The sequence below is a fragment of the Hypomesus transpacificus genome, chromosome 2, assembly GCF_021917145.1.
Source record: "Hypomesus transpacificus isolate Combined female chromosome 2, fHypTra1, whole genome shotgun sequence".
NCBI lineage: Eukaryota > Metazoa > Chordata > Actinopteri > Osmeriformes > Osmeridae > Hypomesus > Hypomesus transpacificus.
The window spans coordinates 3,305,465-3,324,860 of NC_061061.1; the positions used below are offsets into that span (position 1 = coordinate 3,305,465).

At 41.1% G+C, this 19,396-nt stretch overlaps 2 protein-coding genes across 2 annotated transcripts; both read right to left on the bottom strand.

The window, feature by feature from the left end:
• Positions 1–3,727: 3,727 nt before the first annotated feature.
• Positions 3,728–5,941, bottom strand: LOC124479725 (urokinase plasminogen activator surface receptor-like). Its single transcript, XM_047038598.1, has 5 exons — positions 5,831–5,941; positions 5,472–5,588; positions 5,175–5,321; positions 4,562–4,672; positions 3,728–4,389 (listed from the first exon to the last, which is right to left on the bottom strand). The coding sequence occupies exons 1-5, from the start codon at positions 5,874–5,876 to the stop codon at positions 4,190–4,192; spliced, it is 621 nt and encodes a 206-aa protein (XP_046894554.1). The 5' UTR covers positions 5,877–5,941; the 3' UTR covers positions 3,728–4,189.
• Positions 5,942–17,264: 11,323 nt separating this feature from the next.
• LOC124479799 (lymphocyte antigen 6H-like) lies at positions 17,265–19,034 on the bottom strand. The gene is made up of 3 exons (XM_047038713.1): positions 18,802–19,034; positions 18,157–18,267; positions 17,265–17,984 (listed from the first exon to the last, which is right to left on the bottom strand). The coding sequence occupies exons 1-3, from the start codon at positions 18,845–18,847 to the stop codon at positions 17,782–17,784; spliced, it is 360 nt and encodes a 119-aa protein (XP_046894669.1). The 5' UTR covers positions 18,848–19,034; the 3' UTR covers positions 17,265–17,781.
• Between the last annotated feature and the right edge of the window lie 362 nt (positions 19,035–19,396).

Here is a 19,396-nt window from a genome sequence, read left to right on the forward strand (position 1 = left end):
CTCAATTGGATAGATCTACAACCAATCAGAGCAACAGAGTATGTGACGTATGTTAAGCGCCGCAAAGTTGTTGTCAACAGAACTAAACTGAGAGGCAGCAAAATCTTTACTGACTAAACTGCAAGCAGACTTGAAGTATGCTTGAAGAATGAATACAAACGATTTTTGCCTGTGTTGTAAAATTAATTTAAGGATAGGGGGAGTACTTTTTGAGCGAAACAATAAAGGGCAATGCATATACGAACAAGTTCTCCGTTTAGGATTACAACTCCACAAAAGAAAACGAAAAACCACAATGGCCACTGGGTTTTCATTGTGTCCCATCTTCTTAGCGACCATCGGGGCCAGCTGATAAATTAAACTTTTACCGAATCCCTAGGAAGGATGGCAAAAACATATTTTCCATCGACAAATGCCTTGATTGCGTCTCTCTGTTCCTCTTTCAAAATTAATGCGCTATCAATGTCTTCTAAAACAGACTCGATGGCAGAATCATAACATCCCAGATCTCCAGCGGTAGCCATGTTTGTTCAAAACGAATTCAACTTAAGCGCTCTTTTGTGTCGTGGGTGATTACGTTACTGTTGATCATCTGTCCATCATCGTATAAAGCCCGCCCTGGCAATTTCATTGGTTCGCCCAGATTCTGGTTTTCTGTAGTTGGTCCCCAATACGAGTAGCCTGACGTTGTCATACTCATAATTCTAGTCAGAATATGAGTCTGAGAACTCTCCGTTGGGCTTTGACTACAGGGCGTGTTTCAAACGAGCCTGGAAAACAAATGCCTCTTCGCTCAATTGGATAGATCTACAACCAATCAAAGCAACAGAGTATGTGACGTATGTTAAGCACCGCATAGTTGTTGTCAACAGAACTAAACTACAAGCAGACTTGAAGTATGCTTGAAGAATGAATACAAACGATTTTTGCCGGTGTTGTAAAATTAATTTAAGGGTAGGGAGAGTACTTGTTCACACGGTCAACCTTTTTGAGCGAAACAATAAAGGGCAATGCATATACGAAGTTCTCCGTTTAGGATTACAACTCCATCGGGGCCAGCTGATAAATTAAACTTTTACAGAATCCCGTAGGAAGGACGGCAAAAACATATTTTCCATCGACAAATGCCTTGATTGCGTCTCTCTGTTCCTCTTTCAAAATGAATGCGCTGTCAATGTCTTCTAAAACAGACTCGATGGCAGAATCACAACATCCCAGATCTCCAGCGGTAGCCATGTTTGTTCAAAACGAATTCAACTTAAGCGCTCTTTTGTGACGTGGGTGATTACCTTACTGTTGATCATCTGTCCATCATCGTTTAAAGCCCGCCCTGGCAATTTAATTGGTTCGCCCAGATTCTGGTTTTCTGTAGTTGGTCCCCAATACGAGACCCTCCAGACCCAACTTCCCGACCAAATTTTTTTGGGGGTGGGGAGAAGTTGGGCTGGCAGCCAGGCTACTCCAGACCCAACTTCCCGACCAAATTTTTTGTGGGCGGGGAGAAGTTGGGCTGGCAGCCAGGCTAACGATTTGCAGGAGCAGACAACGATTAGCAGGAGCAGAACACGATTAGCAGGAGCAGGACAAAATTAGCAGGAGCAGAACAAGATTAGCAGGAGCAGAAAAAGATTTGCATCCGTAAAAAAGTGTTTGTCAAAAATAATTGGCATAATACAACACTTTTTTACGGATGCAAACTATTTCTGCTCCTGCTAATCGTTTTCTGCTCCTGCAAATCTTGTTCTGCTCCTAAAAATCTTGTTCTGCTCCTGATAATCTTTTTCTGCTCCTGCTAATCCTTTTCTGCTCCTACTAATTATTATTGACCCTAATTTGACTCCATAGCCTATAACAGCGCAGTTCCCTCTGTGGTGTAGTTGATTCAATTTTGTTTATTTCATTTTCATTTATATAGAACACTTTTAAAACAACAACAGTATCATTTAGCCATTTGAAATCTATTGTAATGACTTGACTAGGTCAGAAAGGAACAATCGTCCAGGCATAAGATGAAGTTCCCGAATTGACGTTTATTATCCACACAGGCACAGCAAGCCAAACAGCTGTTTGGTCCTGGCCCACGCTAAATACAAGAAAAGTAGGCCTAACCCACAAAACAATACTAACCGTCTCTTGTGAAACCCAAACGTAACTGAAAGAACAGACGCTAAACCTGGTCTTAACTTCGAATGCTCCAACCACCAGGATGCCCGGCGTCCGAACATTATGGGCATTCCCGTGATTAGCAGACAGACGGTTGATTGGCATGTCGAACCCCGCGAACACTACTGGTAAACAACCAAATTTACAGCCTAACATAACACACGTCTTTCGGTGTGGGTCGCTAGACTATTTTTGTACTTTAACTGCTAAGATTCCTTGATGAGATGCCTTATCAATTTATTAACGTTACAAAAGATTAACGCTGAAGTCAGATAGCTACCCTGTTTGCTATTGTAAAATGCCTGTTAGAAATACGTATTTCAGAGTGGGGCTAGCCATGATTTAGTAGTTGATTGAAGATAATAATGAGAATATGTTTAAGATTGAGATTGGACTCAAATGTGGGTAATTGGATGTGTAAGCCTACATGTTATTTTTGCTTAGTGTTCACTTCAAATATTAAAAGAAGGAGATAGCAGACTTCTTCAAAAAGCTGAGCAAACAGGATCAGGTGGAAAGACCCCAGTCCTTGCACCACCCCAAGACCTCAGAGCAGCATGCTAGTCAGTCAGTCACATGCCAAGTTTAGCCTGTGTTTGTAGGCCACACATGTAAGCCTACACAAAAGTTTTTCCCCAGATTAAGCCTCACTTTAAAATGATGGTTGTTGATTCATGAGTGTTCTTGTTTTGATGGCTGTGGCATTTTTTGTGTGAGTATACACTAAAAGTTATGTTTTAATGTAAAAGAAGGATCTAACCTGGTTAGACCCAGATTATACAGTGTATTCATGAAAACAGAGTGACCAAAGTCTCTCCAGTTTGTGAGAAGCCTACACTATAGTGTTTGTAAGAAAGAAATACGTTGCTGATGTAGAGACACAGTCTATTCATAGTAAATGTATAATTTAATTAAAGTAACCCTAGTGGACCATACTAGGCCACATTGAAGAACTCTGGCTTAAGTGAATTTTAATTTATATTTCTCATCAGCAATCATATGAATAATTTACACTGCTTAGATGCCAGGGCAGCCAGGCTAAGGTTACACACAGATTCTAAGTCTTGAAGTAGCCCTGGCCACGCCTTGGCCACCCTATATATAAAAGTGTGGTTCCGCCACTGAATAGAATACCTGTGAATAAACAAATTTACATTTGATCTACAATATCAAGTTAATTCAAATGCAAACCTTTATTTCCCTGCACTTGCAAAGTCTGTTCCTATCTTTGTTCTAACCAAGCATTTATAGTGTTAATCATTTTACCACTTCACGTGCCTAGATCTCTCGCCTGTATTCTTTGACAGTTCTTGCAGATTATCCTGACATGCCTGTTTGCCTGTCTATGACCCATTGCCTGTAACCTCTACTCTGCCTTTTGCAAAACCCTAAAGCCCTGTTTGCTCATTTACAAAGTATAACTTCTTTTTGTTTATAAAAAGGCGTGTTTGTTGACAGAGGGCTCACAACATGCAATGACAGAAGAAGACTATACAGTAGTATTGAATCTGATTCTGAACATGGAACTGTTCTTTGTTGTGGTGGCTGATTAAAGGGGTCAGGGTTAGAAAAAATGTGTTTAATTAAAAATTTGAGAACACATTTTAATTCAAGCCCTGGAAATACGTGTTTCTATGTTGAAATGTATGATCAAACAAAACATTCTCATTGTCAATAAACGACTCAAAATAGTCACAAATTGGATATCTAAGTACAGTGCATAGCATGTTCAAATTGCTTCAGCATAGCACACTTTTTGTGGATAGTCGGGTTATTGGGGAAGGGGGGAGGTTGGGGTGTGTTGTGCATTCCAAATATGGGTGTGGATCTCAAGACCTGATAAACAGAGCGAGATATGTAAAACACACAAAGAAATATCCCACAAAACAAACATGGCAAAGGGATGCGATCATGAAGGGGAGGGGTGTTACAGGGCAGAGGATGAGCAGATTGTGAGCACAGATCACAGAGGAAAGCTGCAGAGAAAGATGGTTGGATGAGGTGAATCATCATTGGACTGTGCTTCTCAGTGGAAGAGGGTGACAGAGAGCAGGGGGGCCACCAGGAGCAGCAGGCTCGCGGCGAGGCTCTGTGCGTCGTTGCACAGGTGTCCTTCACAACAGTCCAGCTTGACGCTTATGCCTGGCAGTTGAGCTGACATGGACCCTGCACAAAAACTCCTGCTGGCACATCCCTTCATGGAAACCTTCTGGCCTGAGACCTCAGCTACAAGCACAAGAAGAAGCACTGTTATTCCCTCGGTTTACCGTCACACCTATGCTGTGCACAGACAGAGGTATTTTCTGAACATAATTTGATATATAGAACAACAAGCACTGTCATGAGTGGAATTAGAAATATTTGGGAATAATAGAGAACCAATCATGTGAAACATTACTTGTAGTGGAGATACAGCTATTCTCGTCCCCCAGGCAGTCTAGAGTGGTGAGGCAATCCTGGCCGTTGCATGTGAAGCACTGTTTCCCATTAGGGGTACCACTGCTGGATTCTGTGGAGCAGAAAAAAAGAAGCACTGAGTTACCACAGGCTATAGACATAGGCGCCGATTTATGTTTTTCTCCGTTGGTGCTCACGGGCGCACGCCACGCCCGTAGTGAAAATGTGCATTTCAGAACCTTAGGAGATGGACAGCGGCATACTCTAACACACACGCCTATTAACTCGATAATAAAACTATAAAGTATATATCGGCGCCTATGACTGTAGTTATTGTATAACCGGTGGAAAGTTTTCGTATTGCACGTTTACATGACAATCTTTTTCTACTTGACTTGAATAAAATGTCAGATTCCAATTATCAAAGACGGTTTATCCTATAGGTGATGCAATATAACAATCATAATAATACTGGTTTACACGATAATAATCATAAAAGATTTAATACAAATTGGCTTATAAGGAGTATTTATGATAAATCATATAATAATACAAAATACATCATATAGATTTAACGTAATAACAATAATATTGGTTTACACGTAAAGACTAACCTGGGACAGTTTGAGAGTTGCAGAGCTCTGTGGTGCAGCACTTGCTATTTAGCAATGTCCTTGAGATTCCAAAGTTCATTGACCCTGTCAGGCACTCAGCAGGCGTAGCACAGCTCTTCGCGGTCACATCTACGATTTTTGACCCTCCTTGATAGTTATGGAAAACATTTACAGTCATTCAAAACAGGATTTCATTATGTCTGTAATGAAAACAATTTGGCCAACCCGTACCGTGATAAAGCCAATATAGGCTACATCATAATACAATTAAATGAGTTTCGCATTCAAATATCTGACCTGCGTAAGATGTGACCCTCATTGCTGCACATTGAGTGGAACTGGGACATGTCTTCTGGGTCTCCGTGCATGTAAGATCTGCCCCGGGTACGCACTCGTAACATTTGAGTGTGAAGGCTAAAATATGGGTGTATCAGAACAGGTTATTTCGGTTATTAGAAACTGCAAATAAATCGACAATAGACCTGTTGTAGTGAGAATACAGAACGGCTTGCATCAATGATTCTAGTTGGATTAGGCTACTTTTATTTGGAAGTCACATAATCAAAACCTTATATAAATCAGCAGACACAGGTAGCCTAATATATTAAATGAAACTATGCAACCAGTCTAGGATAGGCTAGGTATTTGAGACTTACCTGTGGAAAACAGCGCACATCCAACGAAAAGTACGGCGAAATGCATTGTGATGCAAATTGGTTACTCTATAAAAGACCGACTGAGGCTGGGCGGGTTGAGTTGAAGCATTTAAAGGTGTTTTCTGGGAGTGGTTTATTGCGGGGTAAACATTTAACGGGAAAAGAAACTTAACTAATTTCTGTGAAATGGATATAGGCCTAGCTTGTAGGCAGATAGGGCATATAACACAGGCCACAATCAACTGAAATGAGACATCAGTACACAGACTATCTTTATAATAGGCTTATGCTACGTTAAATTCTGGTGGTCCCTGCATGTAATTAGTTTTTTAGAAAAATCTTATAGCAGGCCTATATAGCTTAGATTATACAGTATAATACAATATACAGTATGACAAACATACAGTAGTCACAGGGTCGGACTGGCCATCGGGAGACTCGGGATATTTCCCGAACGGCTGGTCAAACAAACGGCCGCTACGGCCACGGCACTATTCAAGAAAAAAAAGTCACAAGACGGAGAGTTTGCAGCCCGAAGATGCGGTTGTACCAGAGGCGCCAGGTGCAAGTGTAAGCTCCTGTAATTTCGACATTTAAAAAATTCAAATATCATTCCAAACCATATTGTTTTTATTTTTCTAAAACATTATACATTTGGTATTACTGTTAGCCAATATATACATTTTAAATTAAGTAAAATAAATGGCCAAGAGAAAAAGGCACTCATCTAAATATGCACAACATGTTTTTTGGCTTTCAATAATAAATGTGCTATTTGGCTCAAATGCAAATGTCTTGATTTTTTTGTTCTGTGTATTAAAGCAGGCACAGGTGACACAGGGAAAGAGATGGAGGCTGCTGTGGTGTCAGGGTCCAGTGGAGAGACTAACAGGTGCAGCACTAAAACTGTACACAATAGTCAGTCTGTTAACAGGGTTATTATATGGAAATTCGTTTGTTGAATTGATTGTCATTATTGAATATAGTTAACTTATTATTGTTCTTTTGCAACATCAAATAGCAGAGGCAGAAACAGAGACAAGTATGGAAAAGAAAAAGAAAGTAGGGGGTGAAAAAAGTGAATGGGGGAGGGGGGGCAGTGGGGTGGTCTGTGTTTCAAAGTCCCGGGCTGTTTTTCAGTCCCAGTCCGAGCCTGGCATAGTGTAAGTAGCCTATTGTATTGTCAGTATTGTACAGTGCAGCACAGTAGGCTAGTTTCGAATTGGGGTGCTGGATGATTTGGTTTCACTTCTTCAGGTCGTGTATCAACATAGGCGTATTTTAAGTTTCGACCGATGTAACCCGTGTCTTATCTTCAGTTCAGTCAAGCAAACATCCCAACCTGCAGAGACTCATTTCAGGGAGATAGCTCTCTAAACATACAAACAGGGTCCGTGTACCTTGTGGCCATTGGTTTTTCTATTTTGCAACCCGTGTTGACAAACGCAAAATAGGGCCGTAATATCGTTTTGTCATTTTAGTAACTCAAACACACATTTAAGTATTACGGCTTGTTTTTGGTTGTTTCTTTTTTTTTATTATAATGAAATAACCATATAACACAAATGGTATAACGAGCCATTAATCGTTGTTTTGATTATTCCATATCCTTTATGCTATTATCTGCAAAAAAAATAAAAAATTGCCTCGTAATATCGTTTTGTCCATTTTGGATGTCAGAACCAGATAAAGTCTTGGTTTCCGTTGTTTTGTTTCATTTTGGAATTACGGAATATCCATATAACAAAACGGTATAGGCCTAACGAGCCATTTACTCATTTGTGTGATCGGCCGTATTATGCATACTGGCACAAGTGAAAGAGAGAGAGAGGGGGAAAGACGTGTAACGATTGGGGGTGTTATTACTATCGGACACCAGAGGGCAGCAACGACTATCTTTAAAAAAAAAAATCCTGTGATCTGTAGGCCTTGCCTGGTTGCCAGCCCGACTTCTCCCCGCCCACAAAAGAATTTGGTCGGGAAGTTGGGTCTGGAGGGTCTCGTATTGGGATCAACTACATTAAACCAGGATCTGGGCGGACTAATTAAATTGCCAGGGCGGGCTTTATACGATGATGGACAGATGATCAACAGTAACGTAATCAACGACGTCACGAAAGAGCCCTTGGGTTGAATTCGTTTTCCCTCCCTCCCTCCCCCCACCTAAATTACCGCTTTCAGCTCTGTTGTACGTTTTAAAGAAGTGCATTGAGGCAATCATAGTGAGCAAGTTGAGGTCATGAGGGCTACCTTTGCATTTTACAAAGACACACAACTGACAGAGGCACTGTTGTGGATACTTTTTTCAAAGTTCTGATCATATTGTCCAAATTCAACTTCTTCAAAGTCCAAAAACAGCACGGAGCAGCAACGAGAGTGTTCCCAGGAAAATCTGATTTCCTTTGTCTGTGCTACACCTTTTATATCCAACAAATTACACCCCTGAACTTAAAAAAAAAAAATATTTTGGCCTACTACAATTGTAAAAAACCTATGACTTCTGCTCCAATTGGGCCTTGATGCAATGCTATGTCCTATGTTCTGCTGTTTCTGCAACATTTTTGGGGACTAACCAGGGACCAAACCAGTTCCTCTATTCTGCCCTACTACATGTGTTTTCCAACACCAGTTGCAATCAACCCTGGGTTATAGCCCTTCACCATTGTATGGTGCCATTCATTCTTCACAGGTCACAGGCACCAAGTCAAAGTGAATAGTAACTGGTCCAACTCCATATCCAAGCCCATGGTATCTGTGGAGGACAGTCATCACACTTGTCAAATCCTTCCCACACAAATCCAATGACTTTAATAACTTGTGTGTAGGCCCATACTATAGCAGTTTGCAGACATACAACACAGATGAGACTGAGGAGAGTGAATTAAAGATAATGGTAATGGGAGGGTGTTGCACTTTTCTGCTTATTTTTTTCACCACTCACTTTACCTGGCCCCTCTAACAGCACCACTGGCCCTAATGTAACTGCCCCTCCCCCCCTCCATGGTCTAGAACCTCGCCTAGCTACATTGCAAATCAAGACAAGAGCTTTTTCATAAGGCCCAGTGGCAGACATGCTGTCTGAGGCTGTCAAATATCAGCACTCATGGAATGCCTCCTGTACAATTAAAATAGGCCTACTTGGTTGGAACTAACTGAATATTTAAATTATGAACAAACAACAAAAACAATTTTGTGTAGTCACAGCCGCGCCTCTAAATGCATTCACTCTCATTTCTACGGTGGTCTCAAGCTAGTATACTAACTTCAAGCACAGAAGTATAGGCTAATATACGAATCGTCACAAGCAGAACAGTGATTTTCTTTCTAAGGACATTTTAAAATGGTGTGTAACAGCGTATGAATGCATTGATGTTTGTTATGTTTTTTAGTAATTAAAAGGGAAGATTTGCTCACTGATTGCCTCAATGCATTTCATTAAAACGTACAACAGAGCTGAAAGGTAATTTAGGTGGGGGGAGGGTTGGGGAGGGTTTCTTGCACAGGTGTGATTGTCTTTTTCAACTGATACCATCGGGCCCTTTTGGCCTTGTTTGAACACACACTGGAGCCCCGTCTTGTAATGTTTCTAATATATATTACAAAAAATTGGGCTCATCAAAGATTTAGTAACTAAGTAGCAACTAGCAAACTCGGTTAACATGTGCCTCCAGTTTGGTGTGTCTTCTACTAAAGAGCCTGCTGCTATGTCGTCAAGAGTGTAGGCCTACAGATAATAGGTCGTTGCTGCCCTCTGGTGTTCGGAAGTAACAACACCCCCAATCGTTTAGCATCTCTCCCTCTCTCTCTTTTTCACTTGTGCCAGTATGCACGATACGGCCGATCAAACAAACGAATAAATGGTTCGTTATACCGTTTGTGTTATATGGATATTCCGTAATTCCAAAATGAAACAAAACAACGGAAACCAAGACTTTCCCCATAATCTGGTTCTGACATCCAAAATGGACAAATCGATATTACGCGGCTATTTTCTATTTCTTTCAGATATTAGCATAAAGGATGGAAAAATCAAAACAACGACTAATGGCTTGTTATACCATTTGTGTTATATGGTTATTTCATTATAATAATAAAAAACGAAACAACCAAAAACAAGCCGTAATCCTTAAATGTGTGTTTGAGTTACTAAAATGACAAAACGATATTAGCCTACGGCCTTATTTTGCGTTTGTCAACGCGGGTTGCAAAATAGAAAAACCAATGGCCACAAGGTACACGGACCAAACAGGTACCACTCCAATAACACGCACTACGCGCTGTGCGAAGCGCACCAAGTCCTGATGGGGCACCAAAAATTGCCAACTGAAAAATCATCATAGTTATTATAATTATAATGCCGATATTATTTCAGTAGGCCTATATAACTAGTAGGCACCTTTTAGGCAAGTATGTCCCAAAACAGGCATCATAAAGGAATTAGGCGTAGGGCAAAAATGGCTGGCGGCGTCACTGCGTACAAATAATGGGGAGAGAATTGTTAAGTTTCATTTAGTAGACTCGGACAGAGAAGTTTAAGCAGATTTCAACTTACAGCTGCTGACAACGATTGTATGACTGATCCAAACACAGGGAGGCCAATAGCCGCAAACAACTTGATTTTACCATTAAAAAAATATATAAATATATAGCTGCCGCTATGATGATTCCTCCTAAAAATAACAAGCATTGTAAAATGTAAAGAAGATTACACTTAACAACTCACAATGGAGTTGAAAAATATATTCTCTAAAATTGAAGTTTTGAACACGTATCTTCGTAATTACTAATCCAACGCTTTAAACAACTCAGCCACAAGAACTTGATTGATTGACAAATTCATTTTGGATCAAGTTATTGAAAAGGAATACACTTTTCAATGCAGTCACAATATCGTTTAAAATAAAACTTCCACACACATAATGCAAGAAATCCGACACCCATAATATTATCCAAAAAGCACAAACGCTAATAGTTTTCGTTCTTTATAGCCGAGATAGTAATCCCCTCAGAGTAAAACATTAAAAATATGGGATAAATGTTGTTCTAGCCAGCTACTTTAATCCTTTTAAAACATAATATTTTGTGATAATATTCGCTGTAACGCTAGCCGCAATGCAAATTTTCGCTATGTTATACACTATTGACTTAAGTTAAAACTGAAGTAAAAGTAAGTCATAAAGCCAATAGTATGAACCTGCAAAGCCGGAGACCCCGGAGGCCCCGGAGACAGGGGCGGATCTACCGGGGTGGCATGGGGTGGCAACTGCCACCCTAAAAATAGCCTTGCCACCCCAGCTGGCAGCTTTGAAAACAAAGAAAAGTTGTGGCTCATCTGACATTTACGAAATAATTTCTAATATCCGACTGCAAGCGAATGCAACATGAGACGACTCCACCCCCCTCCCCACTCCTCCGAGTTGGACATTTGCCACAGCGAATTTCTAATATCCCAGTGCAGGTGAATGCAGCACTACACGACACAAACCCCCTACCCACTCGTACATTTGAGAGAGCGAATTTATATACAAGCCCCCCAAAAACAGCAGATTTTTTTACATTTTCTGCTGTTATTCAGACTAAAAAACTGCGGAACTACGATAGCCTTCCTGTTCTTTTGTCGGAGCGACCGAAGATTTTCCACAACAGTTTGACGCGGAATAGGCTATGGTCGATTGAATGTTGACAGACTTTGCAGAAAAGTATTAATCCATCCTCATAAAGATTGCCTGAACACTCACTGTCCCTGTCTATTCCTGTATTATTTGGTTGATAAGTGTTTCCGTGTCAATTCTTCAGGGCTGAATCTGAGCATTTTTGACTAACGTTTTAATACTGGTTATAGTCTAACGTAAACGTTACTGTATCGGTTTCAGGGTTGACAGACTTCCTTTGATTGCTATCACAGACCTGGGCTACTACCTACACTGATGGAAATGGTCTCTATTAAGACAGGTTAAACATTTCGAAAAGAATACAGACATAATATGAGTTGACAAGCTTATTTAAATTTAGCCTCAGACCAATGCATTCTATTTGAAATTCCACGGGTTTTCGTAAAACGTAATTCGATTGCGAATTTTGCGCCTGCTAATATCCCACTGCAAGTGAATGCAGCACTAAACGACTCCAACCACCCTCCCCATTGCGCCAACTGAGACTGAGGTGAAATCAGTTTTATATTCGGGATTCAACAGACATTCATATTTGTAACTTTTTTCAGGCTCCGTGTCATATTTAGGGACCGGGGTAAAAGAGTAGACAGCCTGAATATCGAAAAAATCTATCATCCATTTGAATACACACCATTTTCAGTGTTTCTTCAACATTTCTGTCAAAATGGACCATACAAACTTCAAACTTGTGGCACATTCTTCTACTACTAACCGGCCAAGTTGTCCAAACTTTGGTTTGATGATACAGTTTATTATGGATTAGCCAATAAATCAATGAAAACACTTTTGAAATTTGTGTTCAGTGTTTCCTCAATATCTTTGATTTGAGGCTTAAATAATGTGCCATAATAATGTAGCATTATGTTTTTGAGTTAAAATGTCTTAATTTGGGGGCATTTCAAATAAACACTGATTCCAAATAAACATTGATTAATATGACTGCGATTAAATCAGCATATATACTTCTGCCACAGGGGTGCCACCCCTCAAAATCTCTTTTTATTACACAATGGTGGAGCAGAAACTAGCAATTCCATGAATCCCATGGAAACAAAGGTAAATGTGTGAGATGAACTGATGTCGAGCACAAATCATCCAAGAAGTAGTACTTCTCTTGAGTGAGTTTTTATTCAGATGACTACCCAGATAGCAGCTGATTCCGCGCCGGATCTGGCTGAGTTCCGGTGTTGTATCACCCGATGCATGACTCTCTGGATTGGCACCCCCTTCGCGGGAGCGCGCGCGATTCAAAGAGTGAAGGATTTCGTCTTGATATCGCATCCAAAAGAAGGGGAGACAGAAGTCTCACATTATACCGTCTTTGTTGTTGAATTCAAGAGAAGGATGTCTGTTATCTGTGTAAATATCAGATGCTATTTTCAACACAAAATCCTTAAAATTCATAATTCAAACGGTATACGCGAACCAACATTCTTGCTCCACGACATCGCATTCTGAGGAAATATACCCCAGTATGATCATGATTATTGCTACACAAAATGTATTTTGTGTAGCAGGTTCAAAGTATTTCACATGGCATGGCTCTTCATACTAATGTATAGGTTCAAAGGCATGCGATTTTAATGCAGTTAGCCTGTGCGTAGGGTGGGTTACTCAGACAGGTCGAAAACAACAGCCTTCTGATCCAGAATAGGCTATCAGCTGTCCTGAAAAGGGACCAAAGGTTCAGATGCCTAGCTTACAAAAGACAAGTACTAAAAACAATGTATCAGCCATGTATCAACATCAAAAGAACCATCAAAAAAGATAGGAAATATTATTCTTATTGTTTAAGTCAATTAAATAATTGAAAAAATAAAACATTATAATCCCTCACCTACCATGGACTATTCTGTTTTCAGACCTGTCCACCCTATACATACACATGTATTGGTATTCAATTTATGCTATTAAATGTACATAATGCTGGCGTAGAAGGATAGAAACGTATGTGGGGGGAGAGCATTTCATGGCAGGTTTTCCATGGGATGTAAGTGCAATGCACCCCCTGTTAACCCTGACTAGGACAGTGTGACATGCCTGAAACGTACTGTGCATACTCATACCAGTGCCCTCAGTGTACAGTATGAATGATTTGATGCTGGGATATACAGAACAGACAATAGAGGGGGGGTGCATCTCACGACAGGCTTAATGCACCCCCCGCTAACCCTGACTAGGAAAGTGTTACATGCCTGAAACTTACTGTGCTTACCCATACTAGTGCCCTCAGTGTACAGTAAGAATCATTTGATGCTGGGATATACAGAACAGACAATACAGGGGGGGTGCATCTCACGACAGGCTTGTTGTATTCCTTCTTGTCACAAAATGCACCCCCAGCTAACCCTGACTAGGAAAGTGTTACATGCCTGAAACTTGCTGTGCTTACTCATACTAGTGCCCTCAGTGTACAGTAAGAATCATTTGATGCTGGGATATACAGAACAGACAATAGAGGGGGGGTGCATCTCACGACAGGCTTGTTTCATTCTTTCTTGTCACAAAATGCACCCCCCGCTAACCCTGACTAGGAAAGTGTCACATGCCTGAAACTTACTGTGCTTACTCATACTAGTGCCCTCAGTGTACAGTAAGAATCATTTGATGCTGGGATATACAGAACAGACAATACAGGGGGGGTGCATCTCACGACAGGCTTGTTTCATTCCTTCTTGTCACAAAATGCACCCCCCGCTAACCCTGACTAGGAAAGTGTCACATGCCTGAAACTTACTGTGCTTACTCATACTAGTGCCCTCAGTGTACAGTAAGAATCATTTGATGCTGGGATATACAGAACAGACAATAGAGGGGGGGTGCATCTCACGACAGGCTTAATACACCTCCTGCTAACCCTGACTAGGAAAGTGTTAGATGCCTGAAACTTACTGTGCTTACTCATACTAGTGCCCTCAGTGTACAGTAAGAATCATTTGATGCTGGGATATACAGAACAGACAATACAGGGGGGGTGCATCTCACGACAGGCTTGTTTCATTCCTTCTTGTCACAAAATGCACCCCCCGCTAACCCTGACTAGGAAAGTGTCACATGCCTGAAACTTACTGTGCTTACTCATACTAGTGCCCTCAGTGTACAGTAAGAATCATTTGATGCTGGGATATACAGAACAGACAATAGAGGGGGGGTGCATCTCACGACAGGCTTAATACACCTCCTGCTAACCCTGACTAGGAAAGTGTTAGATGCCTGAAACTTACTGTGCTTACTCATACTAGTGCCCTCAGTGTGAAGTAAGAATCATTTGATGCTGGGATATACAGAACAGACAATAGAGGGGGGGTGCATCTCACGACGGGCTTGTTTCATTCCTTCTTGTCACAAAATGCACCCCCGCTAACCCTGACTAGGAAAGTGTCACATGCCTGAAACTTGCTGTGCTTACTCATACTAGTGCCCTCAGTGTACAGTAAGAATCATTTGATGCTGGGATATACAGAACAGACAATAGAGAGGGGGTGCATTTCACGACAGGCTTAATAAAAAAACTTGAACTTGAACAATACAATCTAGTGTATGATAAATACGTGACTCCGTTTTGTGTTATTTTCTTTGTTAATGTTTATTGAGGTACATCTTCACAAAGTACTTTTTCATGTCAAGGCAGTTCTGTATATCCCAGCATCAAATGATTCTTACTGTACACTGAGGGCACTAGTATGAGTAAGCACAGCAAGTTTCAGGCATGTAACACTTTCCTAGTCAGGGTTAGCTGGGGGTGCATTTTGTGACAAGAAGGAATACAACAAGCCTGTCGTGAGATGCACCCCCCCTGTATTGTCTGTTCTGTATATCCCAGCATCAAATGATTCTTACTGTACACTGAGGGCACTAGTATGGGTAAGCACAGTAAGTTTCAGGCATGTAACACTTTCCTAGTCAGGGTTGGCGGGGGGTGCATTAAGCCTGTCGTGAGATGCACCCCCCCTGTATTGTCTGTTCTGTATATCCCAGCATCAAATGATTCTTACTGTACACTGAGGGCACTAGTATGAGTAAGCACAGTAAGTTTCAGGCATGTGACACTTTCCTAGTCAGGGTTAGCGGGGGGTGCATTTTGTGACAAGAAGGAATACAACAAGCCTGTCGTGAGATGCACCCCCCCTCTATTGTCTGTTCTGTATATCCCAGCATCAAATGATTCTTACTGTACACTGAGGGCACTAGTATGGGTAAGCACAGTAAGTTTCAGGCATGTAACACTTTCCTAGTCAGGGTTGGCGGGGGGTGCATTAAGCCTGTCGTGAGATGCACCCCCCCTGTATTGTCTGTTCTGTATATCCCAGCATCAAATGATTCTTACTGTACACTGAGGGCACTAGTATGAGTAAGCACAGTAAGTTTCAGGCATGTGACACTTTCCTAGTCAGGGTTAGCGGGGGGTGCATTTTGTGACAAGAAGGAATACAACAAGCCTGTCGTGAGATGCACCCCCCCTCTATTGTCTGTTCTGTATATCCCAGCATCAAATGATTCTTAATGTACACTGAGGGCATTAGTATGAGTAAGCACAGCAAGTTTCAGGCATGTGACACGTTCCTAGTCAGGGTTAGCAGGGGGTGCATTGCACTTACATCTAGTGGAAAACCTGCCATGAAATGCTCTCCCCCCGCATATGTTTCTATCTTTTCTACGCCATCGTGGTGTACATTTAATAGCATAAATTGAATACCAATACATGTGTATGATGTTTTATTTTTTCATTTATTTCATTGACTTAAACAATAAGAATAATATTACCTATCTTAAAAAAGGATTTGATGGTTCTTATGATGTTGATACATGGTTGATACATTGTTTTTAGTACTTGTCTTTTGTAGTCTCGGCATGTGATCCTTTGGTCCCTTTTCAGGACAGCTGATAACCTATTCTGGATCAGAAGGCTGTTGTTTTCGACCTGTCTGAAGAAGCCACCCTATACGTACAGGCTAACTGCATTAAAATCGCATGCCTTTGAACCTATACATTAGTATAAAGAGCCATGCCATGTGAAATACTTTGAACCTCATGATCACACTGGGGTATATGTCTTCAGAATGCGATGTCGTGGAGCAAGAATGTTGGTTCGCATTCGTTACTATAGCGTTTGAATGACGAATTTTAAGGATTTTGTGTTGAAAATAGCATCTGATATTTACACAGATAACAGACATCCTTCTCTTGAATTCAACAACAAAGACGGTATAATGTGAGACTTCTGTCTTCCCTTCTTCTTTCGGATGCGATATCAAGACGAAATCCTTCACTCTTTGAATGGTGCGCGCTCCCGCGAGGGGGTGCCAATCCAGAGAGTCATGCATCGGGTGATACAACACCGGTCTCTGACAGTAAAACTCCCGGGCCACTTTTTCCCCCTAGTCCGTCCCTGGTTCTAACCAAGCATTTATACTGTTAATCATTTTACCACTGTACGTGCCTAGATCTCGCCTGTATTCTTTGACTTCTTGCAGATTATCCTTACATGCCTGTTTGCCTGTCTATGACCCATTGCCTGTAACCTATACTCTTGCCTTTTGAAAAACCCTAATGCCTTGTTTGCTCATTTACAAAGTAAAACTTATTTTTGTTTATAAAAAGGCGTGTTTGTTGACAGAGGGCTCATGTTAAGGTAAAATAGATGCCAATTGTAGATTTTCAAAACATGCCATGACAGAAGAAGACTATACAGTAGTGTTGTTGAATCTGATTCTGAACATGGAACTGTTCTTTGTTGTGGTGGCTGATTAAAGGGGTCAGGGTTAGAAAAAATGTGTTTAATTAAAAGTTTGAGAACAAATATTTTATTTCAAGCCCTGGAAATACGTGGTTCTATGTTTAAATTTATGATTGAACAAAACATTCTCATTGTCATTAAACGACTCAAAATAGTTATAAATTGGATATCTGGGTACAGTGCATAGCGTGTTCAAATTGCTTCAGTATAGAACACTTTTTGAGGATAGTCAGATTATTGAGGAAGGGGGAGAGAGAGTGCAACCCAGACGTAACAGAAAGTGTGGGGTGTGTTGTGCATTCCAAATATGGGTGTGGATAAAAAGACATGATAAACAGAGCGAGATATGTAAAACACACAAAGAAATACCCCCTAGACACCACATTATGTGAAAGGCACAAAACAAAGATGGCAAAGGGATGCGATCATGATGGGGAGGGGTGTTACAGGACAGAGGATGAGCAGATTGTGAGCACAGAGCACAGAGGAAAGCGGCAGAGAAAGATATTTGGATTAGGTGAATCAACATTGGACTGTGCTTCTCAGTGGAAGAGGGTGACAGAGAGCAGGGGGGCCACCAGGAGCAGCAGGCTCGCAGCGAGGCTCCGTGCGTCGTTGCACAGGTTGCCATCACAGCAGTCTATCTTGACGTTTCCACCTGACAGTTGAGCTGCCATGGACGCTGCTGCACACATACTCTTGTTGGCACATCCCTTCGTGGAAACCTTCAGGCCTGAGACGTCAGCTACAAGCACAAGAAGAAGCACTGTTATTCCACCAGTTTACCGTCACACCTGTGCTGTGCACAGACAGAGGAATTTTATGAACATAATTTGATATATAGAACAACAAGCACTGTCATGAGTGGAATTAGAAATATTTGGGAATAATGGAGAACCAGTCATGTGAAACATTACTTATAGTGGAGATACAGCTATTATCGTCCCCCAGGCAGTTTACGGCGGTGAGGCAATCCTGGTCGTTGCATGTGTAGCACCATTTCCCATTTGGGGTACTACTGCTGGAAACTGTGGAGCAGAAAAAAATAAGCACTGAAGTTACCATAGGCTAGGCTATAGACATAGACGCCGATTTTGTTTTTCTCCGTTGGTGCTCACGGGCGCACGCCCGTAGTGAAAATTTGCATTTCAGAACCTTATGGACAGGGGCCGACACAAACACAGGTGTATTAACTCGATAACAAAAACCATAATCTGCGCCTATGGCTATAGAGATTGTATAACCAGTGGAAAGTTCTCGTATTGCACGTTTAAATGACAATCTTTTTATCCTTTACTTGAATTCGTCGAATGTCAGATTCTGATTTAGATGAAGACAGTTTATCATTAGGTGATGCAATATAACAATCATATTAATACAGGTTTACACGATGATAATCATAAAATATTTAATAAAAATTGGCCTATAAGGAGCATTTATAATAAATAATATAATAAACATTAAAAAATACATCATATAGATTTAACGTAATAACAATAATATTGACACGTAAAGACTGGATAGAGTAAACCTCGGTATAGTGTAGGCTATTTGTGACTTACCTGCGGAAAACAGCGCACATCCAACAAAAAGTACGACGAAATGCATTGTGTTGCAAATTGATGATCTATGAAAGTTCGAATGATGATGGGCGGGTTGAGTTGAAGCCTTTATAGTTTTTTTCTGGGAGTCGTTTATTGCGGGGTAAAAACGGGAAAAGAAACTTAACTCATTTCTGTGAAATGGATACCTAGGTCTAGCCTATAAGCCAGAAAGGTCCGTGTATCTAGTGGGCATTGGTTTTTCTACAACACTCAACTGTGTACACATTTATATTCAAATTATAAACAAACAAAGAGACAATTTGTATGGAAACATTGGCTACCCCAATGTTTTGGGGCGTTGGCCCAGTGCCAGTCCCAGCACATTCGGCGCCCTAGGCGAGATGTATGAACAGCGCCCTCTGCTGGTGGTTCGGGACGGTTAATTAATGGATGAATTTAGGAATTTGCCAAGAGTGTACGGCTGCAGCCTGCAGCCTCCGGCCTCATGCCGTCCCGTGCCAGTGGCGGAACCAGACTTTTAAATATGGGGTGGCCAAGGGGTGGCCAATGCTACTACAGGGGGGCCACAGACCAAGACTGAAAATGTGTGTGT